The sequence below is a fragment of the Sorex araneus genome, chromosome 5 (assembly GCF_027595985.1).
Source record: "Sorex araneus isolate mSorAra2 chromosome 5, mSorAra2.pri, whole genome shotgun sequence".
Taxonomy (NCBI): Eukaryota; Metazoa; Chordata; class Mammalia; order Eulipotyphla; family Soricidae; genus Sorex; species Sorex araneus.
The window spans coordinates 178,402,773-178,416,443 of NC_073306.1; the positions used below are offsets into that span (position 1 = coordinate 178,402,773).

A 13,671-nucleotide genomic window follows, 5' to 3' on the forward strand; every position below is an offset into this window, starting at 1 on the left:
TACTGTGTGGCAAAACTTCCTTAGTCATTGTTCATCACTGTGTTATTTTTCTGTCCCATAATGAATCACACAATAACCCGTGGCTTCTGTGAATCTGGAGTGTGGGTGCAGGATTGCTTTGTCCTCTTTCTTGGTCTTTCACTGGGCTGGTATTGAGATATCCTTTTCCCATTTTTGGACCACACCTGGCAGTGCTGTGGGGCCGTTCCCAACAGTGACTGGAGAACCAGGTGGTGAAGGCGATACAGCCTGGGGTTTGCACATGCAGAGCTCGAGAGCTCCGGTCTTCGGAGCTGCCTCTACAGCCCTCTAACCATTTCACACGAGACTTTACTAGGGCTACCTTTCCATTTTCCACTTATTCTTTCAGTGTTTCGCTGCATTTTATTGTAAAAACTGCCATTATTTATGTAACTAAGCTGCTTTTAGTTTAGGTTGTTGGTAATTTTGTGGTGGTAAATGATGCTTTAGTTTCTCTCTGAACTTCCCTTCTGTGCTCATTTGTGAGGCTCGTGTTTTCAAGAATTTCATAGCTATCTATCCCAATTTCCGAGCAGTGATGTTTTACAAAATAAATGGTGGCAAACACTGATTTTGTAGCAGTTAATATTTTGTATTTAAAACCTCTAAAAGAGCTCAAAGCAGTGTTATGGATGCAGAGTACATACCTAAGCATATATGAGGCCCTGGACTGAATCCTTAGAACTGCATGCCACAGCCCCCCTATCATGCCTCAGGCATCAATGGGAGTAGCCCAGGGTCCCTGAAATATTGATGGGTATGTCTCCCACAGCTATAAATATAGCAGCTCTCTCCATCCTTCATCCATGAGCAAACATATTCCTGCCCAGTGTATGCTTGTCTCCCATCATGTGAGAAGAGAGCAAGTGACTGAACTAGGACAGATGAGATGCCTGTTCATGATGTGAGGAGTTTTGCTCTATTTCTGGAAGGAACTAATTATAGCCTGTGAATACTATTCTACTACCGACACATCCAAGATTTCTGGTCTTTTGTTGGCAATGGTTTCAAAACAAGCGCTCGAGTGTGTGTGTGTGTGTGTGTGTGTGTGTGTGTGTGTGTGTGTGTGCGCGTGCGCTCATCATGTAGGTAGTAGACAGTTTTGGTGCCAGATATCTATCCCCAGAACTTAATTCTGAGACATTTCATTTTTTTCATGAAATGAAAACTAGTGAAACTCTCAGCATTTCTTAGCAAGAGCATTGCCTCGGAGAAAGTCTCAGGAATAATAGTGCCTCTAGGACATAACACATACATACGGTATTGAACTGTGTGCAGAGAGTGACACCATTTCATGTTTGAAAATCTTGCAACCTGGAAATATTTTGGTTCAGGAACTAAAAGCCGCATCAGCAACAGCTGGGTGTGTATTATAAATTTAGCATTTCAGGTCCCACTTAAAAATTTTAATTAAAAATTTTTTATCAAAAAATTTAATTAAAATTTCTTCTAACCCTGTAGCTATGTGATTTATATGCATATTAAAAATAAAACTGCTCAGACAGATTACTGAAAGAGAATGCCTCTTTGAAAAATGGAACTTTGAAGCTCAGTGTGTGGTTTTGGATTTATGAAAGATGGCAAAGTCACTGAGAGTTCCAGTAGGCTCATTCCCGTCATCAGTATCTTACATTCATTAGGCGGCCTCCCTGCCAGCAACCCCTTGTGATAAGGAATGGAATAATATTAGTATATGAGTGCAGCTTCCTAGTTGTGAATTTGTGGGGCTTTTCAAGCCCTAATGGGGGCTTTCCAGGGGCCTAGCTGGGCTGGCTGGTATGATTAGAGGTTTCCTAATTGGGTATTTCAGCCATTATTTCATGCAATTATCAGCCAATCAGCTAGGGCTGAAGATGGTGGACGCTTAGTCTCTGGTACCGGGAATCATCCTAGCCTCCCTGCCAGAAATCAGAGACCTCTGGGCCACAGTGGGCAATGTTCAGGGGGCCATGTAGTGCCAGGGATCAAACTGGGTTTCTGTGTATATGAGGTCTGTGCCCTTGGTGCCTGTTATCTCTCCAGCCCTTAATACATCCAGATTAACTATTTTCTTAATTTTTCACTGTCTTTTTCTTTTTTTCCCTTTGGATCACATCTAAAAGACAAGTAAACCATGTAATTTTTTCCATTTGTTTGTATTTTGGCCACACCCAGCAATACTAAAGTTGCTGCTGGCTCTGTACTCAGGAATCACTCCTGGCAGTGTTTAGGGGACCATATGGGATGATGGGATTGAACCTAGGTTGGCTGCATGGAAGGCAAATACTGTACCCACAGTACTATCACTTTGGGCTCAAACTATGTCACTTATTTTTAAGATGTTCTAGATTAAAAAGTTGGGTTTGTGGGGTGAGGGGAGGGTGTACAGATAGTTTCAGAGGGTAATGTGCTTGTCTTGCATGCAGGTTTGATTCCTAATACCACATATGGTCCCTGAGCCCTCCAAGAGTGATCCCAACACTGGATGTGGTCCACGCCCCCCCCAAAAAAAGAAACCCCAAAATACTTTTGTCCCCAAACCAGTGTTTGAGATCTCTCATGGCAATGCTCAGGGCACTGTGAGATGCCAAGTTGAAACTGGGTGTCCTGAATGCAGAACCTGTGCTTGGACCCTTGGAGTCATCTCCTCAGCCACTAGGTTCTTCTACGTGAGACAGTTTATTAGACTTTTCATTTTTGGATTACTGTGAAAGTAGTTGAGATGGTCCAATTACTCAGGAATGTTGTAGAATATGCGCCCCAACTTGGATTTGTCTGAAGCATAGTGAGAGGAAGAATGGCATGGGAAACCTAGAGAGGAAACTTGCAGTGTCTCGATTGCTGCTAGCTAAAGACAGGGAAAGGGGCCAGGAGCTACTGTGACGGGCAAGCTTCTGTGTGTGTTAAGTTGTTTTTAATTCTATAAGGATGGGCTGGAGCGATAGCACAGCGGGTGGGGCATTTTCCTTGCATGCAGCCATCCCGGATTCGATTCCTCCATCCCCCTCGGAGAACCTGGCAAGCTACTGAGAGTATCTGCCCGCATGGCAGAGCCTGGCAAGCTACCCATGGCATATTTGATATGCCAAAAACAGTAACAAGTCTCACAATGGACATGTTACTGGTGCCCGCTTGAGCAAATTGATGAACAACAGGATGACAGTGCAACAGTGCTACGGGAAGGAGTACATGAGGATTTCCCAAAAAGACTCTTGTTATCTGGACATGCTATACACTATTAAAAAGACAAACCTTATTGTGTGTCAGAGATTAAAGTTGTATTCTTGATCCGTGTTGATTGGATTTTCCAGCTGTCAGTTTTGTAGGACGGGTTTTGAACTGATCAAGGTTCAAGGCCTTGAAGAAGTTCTTGGAATGCTGGAAATGTACGAGAAAGTTGTTTAGACCAGTTTGTTTATTGGAAATACAAGGATGATAGAGTTGGAAGAAGCTCAGCTGAGTGTGGTGTTTTCAAGTAGCTTAAAGTTGGCACATTAGAAGTGTTTGGGGAATTTGTTTATAGCAAAGTGTTTGATGGAAGATATGTGAACAAGAAATGGAAGACATTTATCTGAGAGTGCTGTGCTGTTCAGTCTTGTTACCCCCTTTCCTTGCCCATTGGAAAGCACATTAGAGAGAGAGTGCTAAATGTTTTACAACGTTTTTATGCCTGCATAACAACTTTGGTTCCTGGACTGACAGTTGAAAACCACTGTGATGAACTTTTTGTTCCATAATCTTTTGCTCACTCAACTAACTGTCACAGCAGTGCAAGGAAGAGTGACCATAAATTGGTTACTAGGTATTTGAAGAGAACGCAGATTAGGTATTATATCACTCTATCACTATATCACTGTCATCCCATTGTTCGTTGACTTCCTCGAGGGAGCACCAGTAACATCTCTATTCCTCCCAGCCCTGAGATTTTAGCAGCCTCTCCTTACTCGTCTTTCCCAATGATTGGAAGCTCTTTCAGGGTCAGGGGAATGAGACCTACTGTTACTGTTTTTGGCATATCGAATACACCACGGGTAGCTTGCCAGGCTCTGCCCATAGGTATTATATAAGAAACAGAATTTAGTAGTTAAGCTATACTACTTTACCTACTTTGAGACAAAGGGAAAATGGCACAATGGATATTTTTTCATATTAGTCACAAAAAAGAACAACTACACTTTGGGGCTAGAGAGAGAGAGAGAGTATAGTGGATAAAGCACATTCTTTGCACACAGCTAACCTTGGTCCAGTCCCTGCTACCGTTTAGAGTCCCTTGAGCACTGCCAGACGTGATCTCTGAGCACATAGCTATGAGTAAGCCCCTAGTACTGCTGGGCATGGGCTCCACCAAAAAGCAAGCAAACAAAAAAATCCTATAATTTAAGGAACCAATTAGAACTTTCTTTAAGAGACATGGAAAATCTTCATGTCACTAGGATAAATTAAGCTTATCAGTATGAAAATAATTCTTTGATTCTTATACCCAGTTTTTGAAAAATTCTTACTAAGTCTAGAGATATCGCCCCAGTAACTTTGTTCTTTGATCACATTGTAATTTTCCTGGTTCATTCACTTGGAGCTTCACAAAGTTATTAAAATCCATATTACCTGGATTGCACTGTTGTAACTCATTGAGCAAGTTTGTCCTGCAGTAATAGTTGAGCTCTTTGACATTATACTAATTACATGGTTGCCTGATTACAGATTTCCTTAATGATGGCTAGAAGAAATTCCTAAAGTATAGCCTTCCTACTTATAGGTATTTTATAGACTCTATTTTTAAAATGATATGGCATTAATACATTTCTTTAGGTACTCAAGGACTTGTCAACCTCAGCCCTGCTACCATTTGGAGCTGAATTATTTTTCGCTTTTGGTGCCAAAAGCACTTTTATATTATATACTTTTATAAGGTATTGTTTAGGAAAGCTTTAGATTTATAGGAAAGTTACACAGATATTGTAATATGTTATAATACATATTGATAGAATATTTGGAAGCAACATTGTCTTCTATTCACTGAGTTAGGAAGACTTAATTTCAAATGTTCTTCTAATCCCAACTAAATGTTTGGCTATAACCAAAGTGCTTAATATCTTTATATCTTAGACTCCTCTACTGCAGAGTGGATCAATGAGAGGAACAGAGCCTAATGCAGTGGGGAAGGTGCTTGCTTTGCATGCGGTCAATCCAGGTTCAATCCCAGCGCCTCATATTGTTCCCAAAGCTCTGCCAAAAGTGACTCTGAGCATAGAGCCAGGAGCAATCTCAGGCGTGATCCATTTCAAAAACAAAACAAACAAAAACACCTAAAGTAGAAAAACAGCCCCTATCCAATTTTTATTAAAAAAATTTTTTTTCTTAGCACCATGAGGTACAGTTACAGACTTACAAACTTTTGTGCTTGTGTTTCAGTCATACAATGCTCGAGTACCCATCCCTCCACCAGTGCCCATTCTCCACCACCAATGATCCCAGTATCCCTTCCACCCCCCCCCCGCCCCCAATAGCTTTATTTTTAAATTTAAAAAAAATATGTGGAACTGCTGATTATCATTGTATCACTGTCATTTCATTGTTCATCAATTTGCTCGAGAGGGAACCAGTAACGTCTCCATTGTGAGACTTGTTGTTATTGTTTTTGGCATATTGAATACGCCACGGGTAGCTTGCCAGGCTCTGCCGTGCAGGCGAAATACTCTCAGTAGCTTGCATGGCTCTCTGAGAGGGATGGAGGAATCGAACCCGGTTGGCCACATGCAAGGAAAATGCCCTATGTGCTGTGCTATCACTCCAGCCCCTGTGCTATCACTCTAGCCCAGAACTGCTGATATAAATCTTTATATAAAAGACCTAGCCAGGTGCTTAATGTAAAGGAGGTACCCAGTAAATGTTTGGGCCCTATTCCAAACCTTATCCTCTGGGGTCATATATAGAAACAATATAGCATGAGGACACAGAGTACACACTGGTAAGTTTAATAGAACAGAATTTGACTTCTTTGTATCACTTTTGTAAAATGGAGAAGATTTCTGCTTTTATTTATCTCCAAAATAGAAATATTAATGTTGTACCCCTCAGAGAGTTGTTATGATAATAAATGAGACAAATATCTGGTACATAGTAACAATATCTGTAAGCCATTAAGTTCCAATGGGGGGTATGGATAAGAACTGGTACAATTATAGAAATTGTTATTAAGGAATGGCTCTGAACTAAGACTTTAAAGATGCTCAAGATTTGTGTAAGCAAAAAAAGAAGACAATATGTCTTTTAAGCAAGGATTCAAGTGAGAATGGAAATGTTCAAAATGTGTCAGGTTGGGAAGCTGAGAGAGAATACAAGACTTAAGGTAGAGTATATGATGAAACTTGTAGGACTAAAAAATTTTTAAAAATCTAGAAACTATTGAATCTAAGTTATTCACTCTGCTGCTAAGAAAACATAGGGTCAAAAAAATTGAGCGACTTCCTTAAATTCACTTAATTTTTGAAGAGCTGGTTCTAAAACTCAGAATCATCGCCCCTTATCTTATTCTTGTCCTAAAAAAACACCAAAAAGGGTATTCGAAAATTAATAGAATACACAAAAGATAAATTTTCTTATATAATGTATAAAAAGATAAAATATAATTTTTATAGATTAACTTGCCCTAAGCTACTCATTTATCTGGTTGTTGGGGAACAGTTTTCCCCCAATGGTACCCAGACATGTTGCATACCAGGTCCGGGCAGACATGGGGCAAAGGATAATGGCATGTGGAGAAACACCTCCGGGAGCAGCTGATGGCTGTTCACCTTATTGCCAAATACACACGTATTTTATAGGGAGTCTCAGCTTAAGCGGATGGTCCAGTCACAGAAAGTTTAGCATTATTGGCCTATCACCTCTCCAACTCTGCTTTGCCCTGGTCCAATCCCAATCAAGGCTAGATGCTGCAATTAGGGTGACTTGCTAAGCATACGTGACAGTTTCTGTGTCTAGGGCTCATGTGACCAGGAGGTCGAGTGAGGCTCAAGGTCGAACACCCGGTGCTGGCTGACACCCTGTTCTTGCCAACTTTGCTCAGATACTCCCTCTTTTGAGCTTCGCTTCTGGGCTGCTTTGCAAGGTCGGGTCTTATCTGCACCAGCGTCTGTCACCCTGCTCCACATCTGGTAACTTAACTTTGTCTAAATACAGATAACTAGAAAGCCAGTGAATAGATTCTGTTTTAGTCACTGACCATACTGGTAGGAAGATACAGCTTCTATTGGAGTAATGGTCATGTATAATGCTTTTTAAGACACCGTGATTTACAAAGTTATCCGTAGTTGGGTTTTAGGCATGCTGTTTACAGCACCATTTCCACCCCAGTGTCAAGTTCTCTCTAGCAGTGTCTCCAGGTTCCCACCCCACCCCTATCCCCAGCCTACCTCTGTGACAGCCGACCTCTTTTTACACTTGGTTGTTGTGGTTTGGATCTGCTTTCATCAGATCTCTTGCAGTTTGGCCCCTGCCCCTTTTTACTTCCATCTGCCTTTTTCTTTCCCCCTCGATCTCTTCTTCTCTGTTCTCCCTATCTATACTCTGGGGTCAAGCATGATCTAGCATCTTTACTATATTGCATTCTCTTGTCTAGTTATTATATATACCACAGATTAGTAAAAAAATGCTTTGCAAATTTTTTAAAAGGCGTGCTCTGATATAGAATGTTTGAAAAAGCTACTTGGGGTTAAATAGTCATAATCTTGAAGCTCAGATGCAAAAAAACCTTACAGCCAGAGAGAGTAGCTGACAGATACCCTCAACTGAAATGAATGTGGCAACTTTCAAAGTAAAAGACGAAGGCCGTGATGCTGGGTTTTAATTGAAGTGTTGTAGAGGAAGAAGGTGTGCAAACAAATAAGGTCAGAAGTAAGATCACTGAGTCGTGGAAGCCAGTACAAAGAGTTCAGATTTTATTATATTTGTGAAGCCACCAAAGAATTTTTCACACGGAGTGATCTGATATCCTTTATCTTTTAGGAAGATCACTGTAGCTACTGTTTGAGGAAAGAATTGCAGAGGGAAAGGAGATCAGTTATGAGACTATTGAACTGGTCCACTTGAGAGATGATGGTGTTTTGGACTAAGGTAATGAAGATGAAGAGAAGTCAAGTTACTTGGGATATATTTTTGATGAATGATGGCCTATTGTTAGTGCTGTTTTGGATATAGAGGGTGATGAAGAAGGGAGAAATCAAGGTGAATTCTGAATTTGTGGCATAAGTAAGCAAATAGAAAGCTGGGTGTCATTTCCAAAGACGGAAAACACCAGAGAGAGTAAATTTGAAGATGAAGAAGAGAGTTCAATTTCATCCTGTCAAATTTAAGGTATTATTATTTATTATGTGACAATCAGCCATTGCTTTGGACTTTTGGAATATTGTATTAACAATGCAAAATTCTCTGCTATTTTGCATATATACTACTGGATGATGTTTTAAATTTTTGGGTTTTTTTAAAATTTTGAAATAAATATAATGGTGTGTAAATGGTGATAGTGATGGGGTAGCACTTTGTATTAGTGTGGCTATATATGAGAAGTTCTCCACTGACAGGGGGATTTAATAAGTGACTTGAGCAAGGCTAAGTAGTGAATTGTGGATATGTCTTCTAGAAGAATCTACTAGATCCCAACTAGAGGCATCAAGTGAAGAATCAGATATATGAGTCTGGATTCCAGTTAGAGATCAGTGTCAAAGGTAAAGGTTTGGTATCATGTGCACAGAGATAATATTTCAAAGATGGGAATAGATGACATCACCAAGGAAAAACATATAAATGGAGAAGGAAAGGCTCTCTGGTAGCTATCCAGCATTTGAGCGCTGCGAAAGGAAGATAGAAGGAGAAACTAAAAAGGAGCAACCTTTGAAGCAGGAGGAAGAATAGAAACATATAGTGTCAGAGAAACCAAAAGAATGAGCTTAATCAAGGCAAGAACGGTTAACTGTTGGATATTGATAAGTTCAAATCATATGTGGTTAGACACTATCTTTGGTTTTGATGAGATGGAGTTCCTTGGCAACATTGGCAAGACTAGTTTTGGTGGAGAGATGGCGACAGAAAGCCATGAGATGAGGTGAGATGAGTGTAAGTGCAAAGGGGAGAGTTACAAGACCCAAGTCCTTGAGGAGACCAAAGGGGTTGGATGCAGATTCGAGTAGTGAAGGGTTTGTTGTTTGATAACTTATCCCCAGTATTTATAGCAGGAGGAAGAAGATAGGGAGTTTGCGTAATACAGTTGCACATCAGTTGATAGATTTGTGAAGGAACAATGGGTGGTTCCGATCTGACTGCATCTGCTTTTCTCAATAAGGTAAGTTTGTTCACTCAGAGTTTAGGAAGAGAGAACTTTGAAGGTTAGGTTTGAAAGGGGAGGAGTCCGTGTGAAAGAGCTACTTCAGCAAATGCTCAACAACTTGACATTCAACTTGCCAGTGTTTTATCTCCAATAATGATCCAGTGTGATCTTTCTTCTACAGCCAAGCGGTTAGAGTCCTATCAGGAAACTGGCTCTGAAGATGAAGACTTGGCAGACACTTCAAGTGGCTCCTTCAGCAACGTGGGGAAACCGAAGGCTCCAAGCTGCAAAGTGGTGCAGAATGGGCCCCTGGGAAGTAAATCCTCAAATTATCTTGGTGGGAGCTGTTTTGCTCTAGGAAGTGGAGATGGATCCAGTGAAGTGCCACATTCCAGACAGGCTGCTTTCAGTAGCCCCATTGTAAGTGTGTATGCGTGACTTGGATCTTGCACATCAAGGATGAAGGGAAGAGCTGCCTTATAATTATGACAGAGTTGAACCTGTTGTCTTTTCTGTGGGAAGAGATGGCATCATTGCAGCTCGTTGTCACACAGAACTTCAAGTAGAAAAAAGCCCAATCACTACTTCCTAATGTTGGAGATCATTCAGTGTTTAAAAGATAATAAATTATTGCGAGGGTAGAGGGGAAGGCCAGATCATATTTCTGGTCACAGGGATCATATCTGAGTTGGCAAAAGGCTGTGTTGAATTAAGGATCATGACTCACTCTTAGAAATTGCAAGCCTTTCTAGAATTATCTCTGAGATAGTGTGTCTTAAGTAATAGGGAAATTCAAGAGCCTTTTGGCACCCTCCAAGATTTTTTGTTGGTTTCTTTTTCGGCCACCCCCAGTGTTGTTCGGAACTATTCACTCTCAGCTCAGTGCTCTGGAGTCACTACAGGCAGATCTTAAGAGAACTTATGGTGCTAGGGATTGAATTTAAGCTACCTGCATGCAAAGCATGTGCTCAGCCCTTTGAGCTATCTGTCTAGACCCACTGATTTATTATTATTTTAATGAATGTGTCTTTCATTTTCCCCCAAATCTCACAAATCAGTATTTTCTTTCATAATCTTAATCTCCAGAGCAGCAGTTTCTAAAATTTCTCATTTACAACTCAGTCGGGTGTGAGGGTCTTAAGTCAGGAGGAAGTGTTGACAATCTTTGGCCAAGCCCCTTTTACTGTAAAAATAATACTGGAAGACTATTTGGAAGAGGAAAAAGGAAGTTGTCTGGGAGCTGGAGTGATAGTACAGTGGGTAGGGCATTTGCCTTGCACACAGCCAACCTCAGCTTGATCCTGGGCATCCCATATGGACCCCAAGCACTGCCAGAAGTAATTCATGAGTGCAGAGCAGTGATCCCCTGAGCACCACCAGGTGTGACCCGAAAATCAAAAAAAAAAAAAAAAGTAGCCTGTATAAATAGAATTAGAAATAAAAAATTTGTTGCCATGTTTAAAATTGCTTCTGGTAAGCTTCAGTTTCCTGCTCTGTCTTCCACATCCCATTAACTCTTATGATTTACCAAAATGAGGATTCCCCTGCCAGGAGACTGTTAACTGTTGGTCCCTCTAAAATAGAATACACAGATTGGCAACACAGTACAGGGATAAAGGCTCTTGCCTTACAGCCTTGTGTATGGTCAATCTTCAACACCCAACATAGCCCCCTGAGCTCTGCCATGAGTGATTTCTAAACAGAAGCCAGGATTAAAACCTGAGAACTGCTAGGTATGGTCCCAAACTAAAGTAAAATGAAATTATGAAACGGAATGTAAAGAAGCTGGGGAGAGAGAACAGGAATTGGGGTGAGTGGGGAGTGTGCGTGCCTTGCTCATGCAAGGCCCCAACTTTGATGCCCAACATCCTTGGCTTGAGCATCTTTGTATTTTGTTGCATCTTTGTATGTTGAACTGTTTGATCCAGGCAGCCAAGTACCACTGAGAGTATCCTCCAGGACCCCTGAGCACTACGTGGCTGGCCCCAAAATAAATAGAATAGGTGGCATCAGGAGAACAAATTAGCTACTTGGAAAGTTATTATAGTGACATTGTCTGAGCAGACGTCTCACTGGCCCCGGGAAAGGTTTTTCTCCTCTGTCAACCCCCCAGTCTCTCAAACTCTGGGAGCTTCTTGTTTATTTGACTGTAGGTTAGTTTGGGGTCAGTTGTTTGCTGCAACCAGATGTGAGTTATGTACAAATCAGGATCCTGTATTGTCCCTGAATCCTTCTTTCATTAAGAGGTACCTGACACCATAACTCTACAATAAATATTTATGGAATTAATGCAATAATTAATGGTTTAATGAAAGATAATGAAATAATAATACTGAGGTACAAAATGAGCAAGACAGTGTCCCTCTCCTTCTATTTTTATTCTAGATAAGTCATATCCAAAGAAATAAGTGAGAACTTGTTTTGAGAACTTGTTTTAAAGATGCACGTTAGGGATTAAGTTACTTTAGTGAGACAAAGTAATGTAGACAAATGCTCCAAGTTTGTAGCGTCATTTTGATATGTCCTTTTCCCCCATAATCTTCTTCTGGGCTCTCTTTCATATGTAGCTTTAGGATGGTTTTAGTATCTTGAATTGGCCTGCCTCTTTGGATTTTTATTACATTGATTTTGATCATACATTTTATAAACAGCTCTACATACAGCCCTGTCTCTCACTAGCTCCTGTATCTTTTGGTCATAAACAGACCCTCAGATATATAGTCACTGGGGGCTGGAGTGATAGCACAGCAGGTAGGGTGTTTGCCTTGTATGCAGCTGAACCATCTTCGATTCCCAGCATCCTATATGGTCCCCCAAGCACCGCCAGGAGTAATTCCTGAGTGCAAAGCCAGAAGTGAAGTGACCCCTGTGCATTGCCAGGTGTGACACAAATAGCAAAAGAAAAAAAAAAGTTATACAGTCATCAGATTACCATCAAGTGATTCCCCATGTGCTCTATTTTAGGTTGATTTACACCAATAGCATTGAAAACTTTTTATTACTGAGGTAACATGATTTGCAATAGTGTTACTTTCATGCTTTTAATATACAAATTCATTCCACCTTTACCAACACCAGACCTGCTAAACCTTCTACTATTGTCCTCATAGCACTTCTGGTCCATCCTATCTTTCCCTCCGATCATCTCCCCCATACTCACACACTGCTTGGGAACCTCAGTTCTTTTGTCAGAATCCAAAGATTTGCTTTCAATCAGCTTTTATCATGAAAGAGGATAAACCTTTGATCATTATAGGTTGATTTTAGAATGCAATAGAAGCCTTATGTTATGAATCCAGTTATTAGCCAGTCTGAAGTCTGGTTAAGGTCTAAGGTCTCTAACTCTATCACAAATGTATTTCTTAGAATAAATGTTTCCAAAAATTGAAATTGGGAAGACCTCTTTCTTGGCAATTCCCCGCACCCATTAACTCTGAGAAGTGCTACAGCCAAGAAACCTATTTAACTTAAATATTTCCTAAACTGATTTCAGCAGTTATCTTTTGTTATCTTTTTTGGATTAATATATTTCAACATTCTGAGGATGCCTCAGGAAATATTACTTCAATCCGGTGAGACTTGCAAGACCAGACAACAGTATAATCATAGGCCTTGACTGCTATTCAACAGGTTTCCAAACTTTCCCATCGTGGACTAAGCCAAGTGAGGAGGAAGTTTCTTAGATTTGAAGCTCGTGCCTTTTGACTGGAAAGGAGGTCCTAAAGGATGGCATTATTCTCTGGATATGTCAAGGTCTGGCACTAGTGCCCAGTCAGCATTACTTCATCTGTGAGGTTCATGAGGAAATGTGATTTACATTTGATTTACAAGTACCTGCCAATTCCACTGAACCCTGAGATTGAAATGTTGCTAAGTATCACAGGATAGGAACTGTGCATGCATTTAGATGGAAGACTGAGAATGCTTGGTGGCTGCAGGTGTCTCAGACCTCTAAAGCCCTTTATGAGCCTGGCCAGCTACCTCCTTGTCATTGGAGAAGGAAAAGAAGTCATCAGGATTCGGTTCTTGTTGTGCTCGTCTTACTGCACTTATGGTCTCACTTACTTTGTACAGCCCCCCTGTGAGGTGGATGTTGCTTTTACCATCATCAGGAAGAGGAAAAAGAAATGTGCAGGGAGTTAGCAAACCTGCCTGAGGTGATGCATGCCACAGCAGGTGTGGGACCTGAGCTCAAATCCACACTATTTCCTCCCCATGCTCTTTCATAATGAAACCTATGCTAATTCTCACCTAATTCCCAAGCACTGAGATGGAAGCTGTGGTCTTCTGAGCCTAAAGAACTCCATCCTGTTTTACCCTGGCACAGTAATCACCTTGCTGACCTGCCT

General features: G+C 40.9%; 1 protein-coding gene across 1 annotated transcript in view; it reads left to right on the forward strand.

Moving 5' to 3' along the window:
- Window positions 1-13,671, forward strand: part of ATP10D (ATPase phospholipid transporting 10D (putative)) — a 114,752-nt gene that overhangs the window by 57,099 nt on the left and 43,982 nt on the right. The window contains exon 11 of the mRNA XM_055140494.1: window positions 9,504-9,742. Coding sequence (XP_054996469.1) covers window positions 9,504-9,742 — 239 coding nt within the window. The remainder of the gene's footprint in view (window positions 1-9,503; window positions 9,743-13,671) is intronic.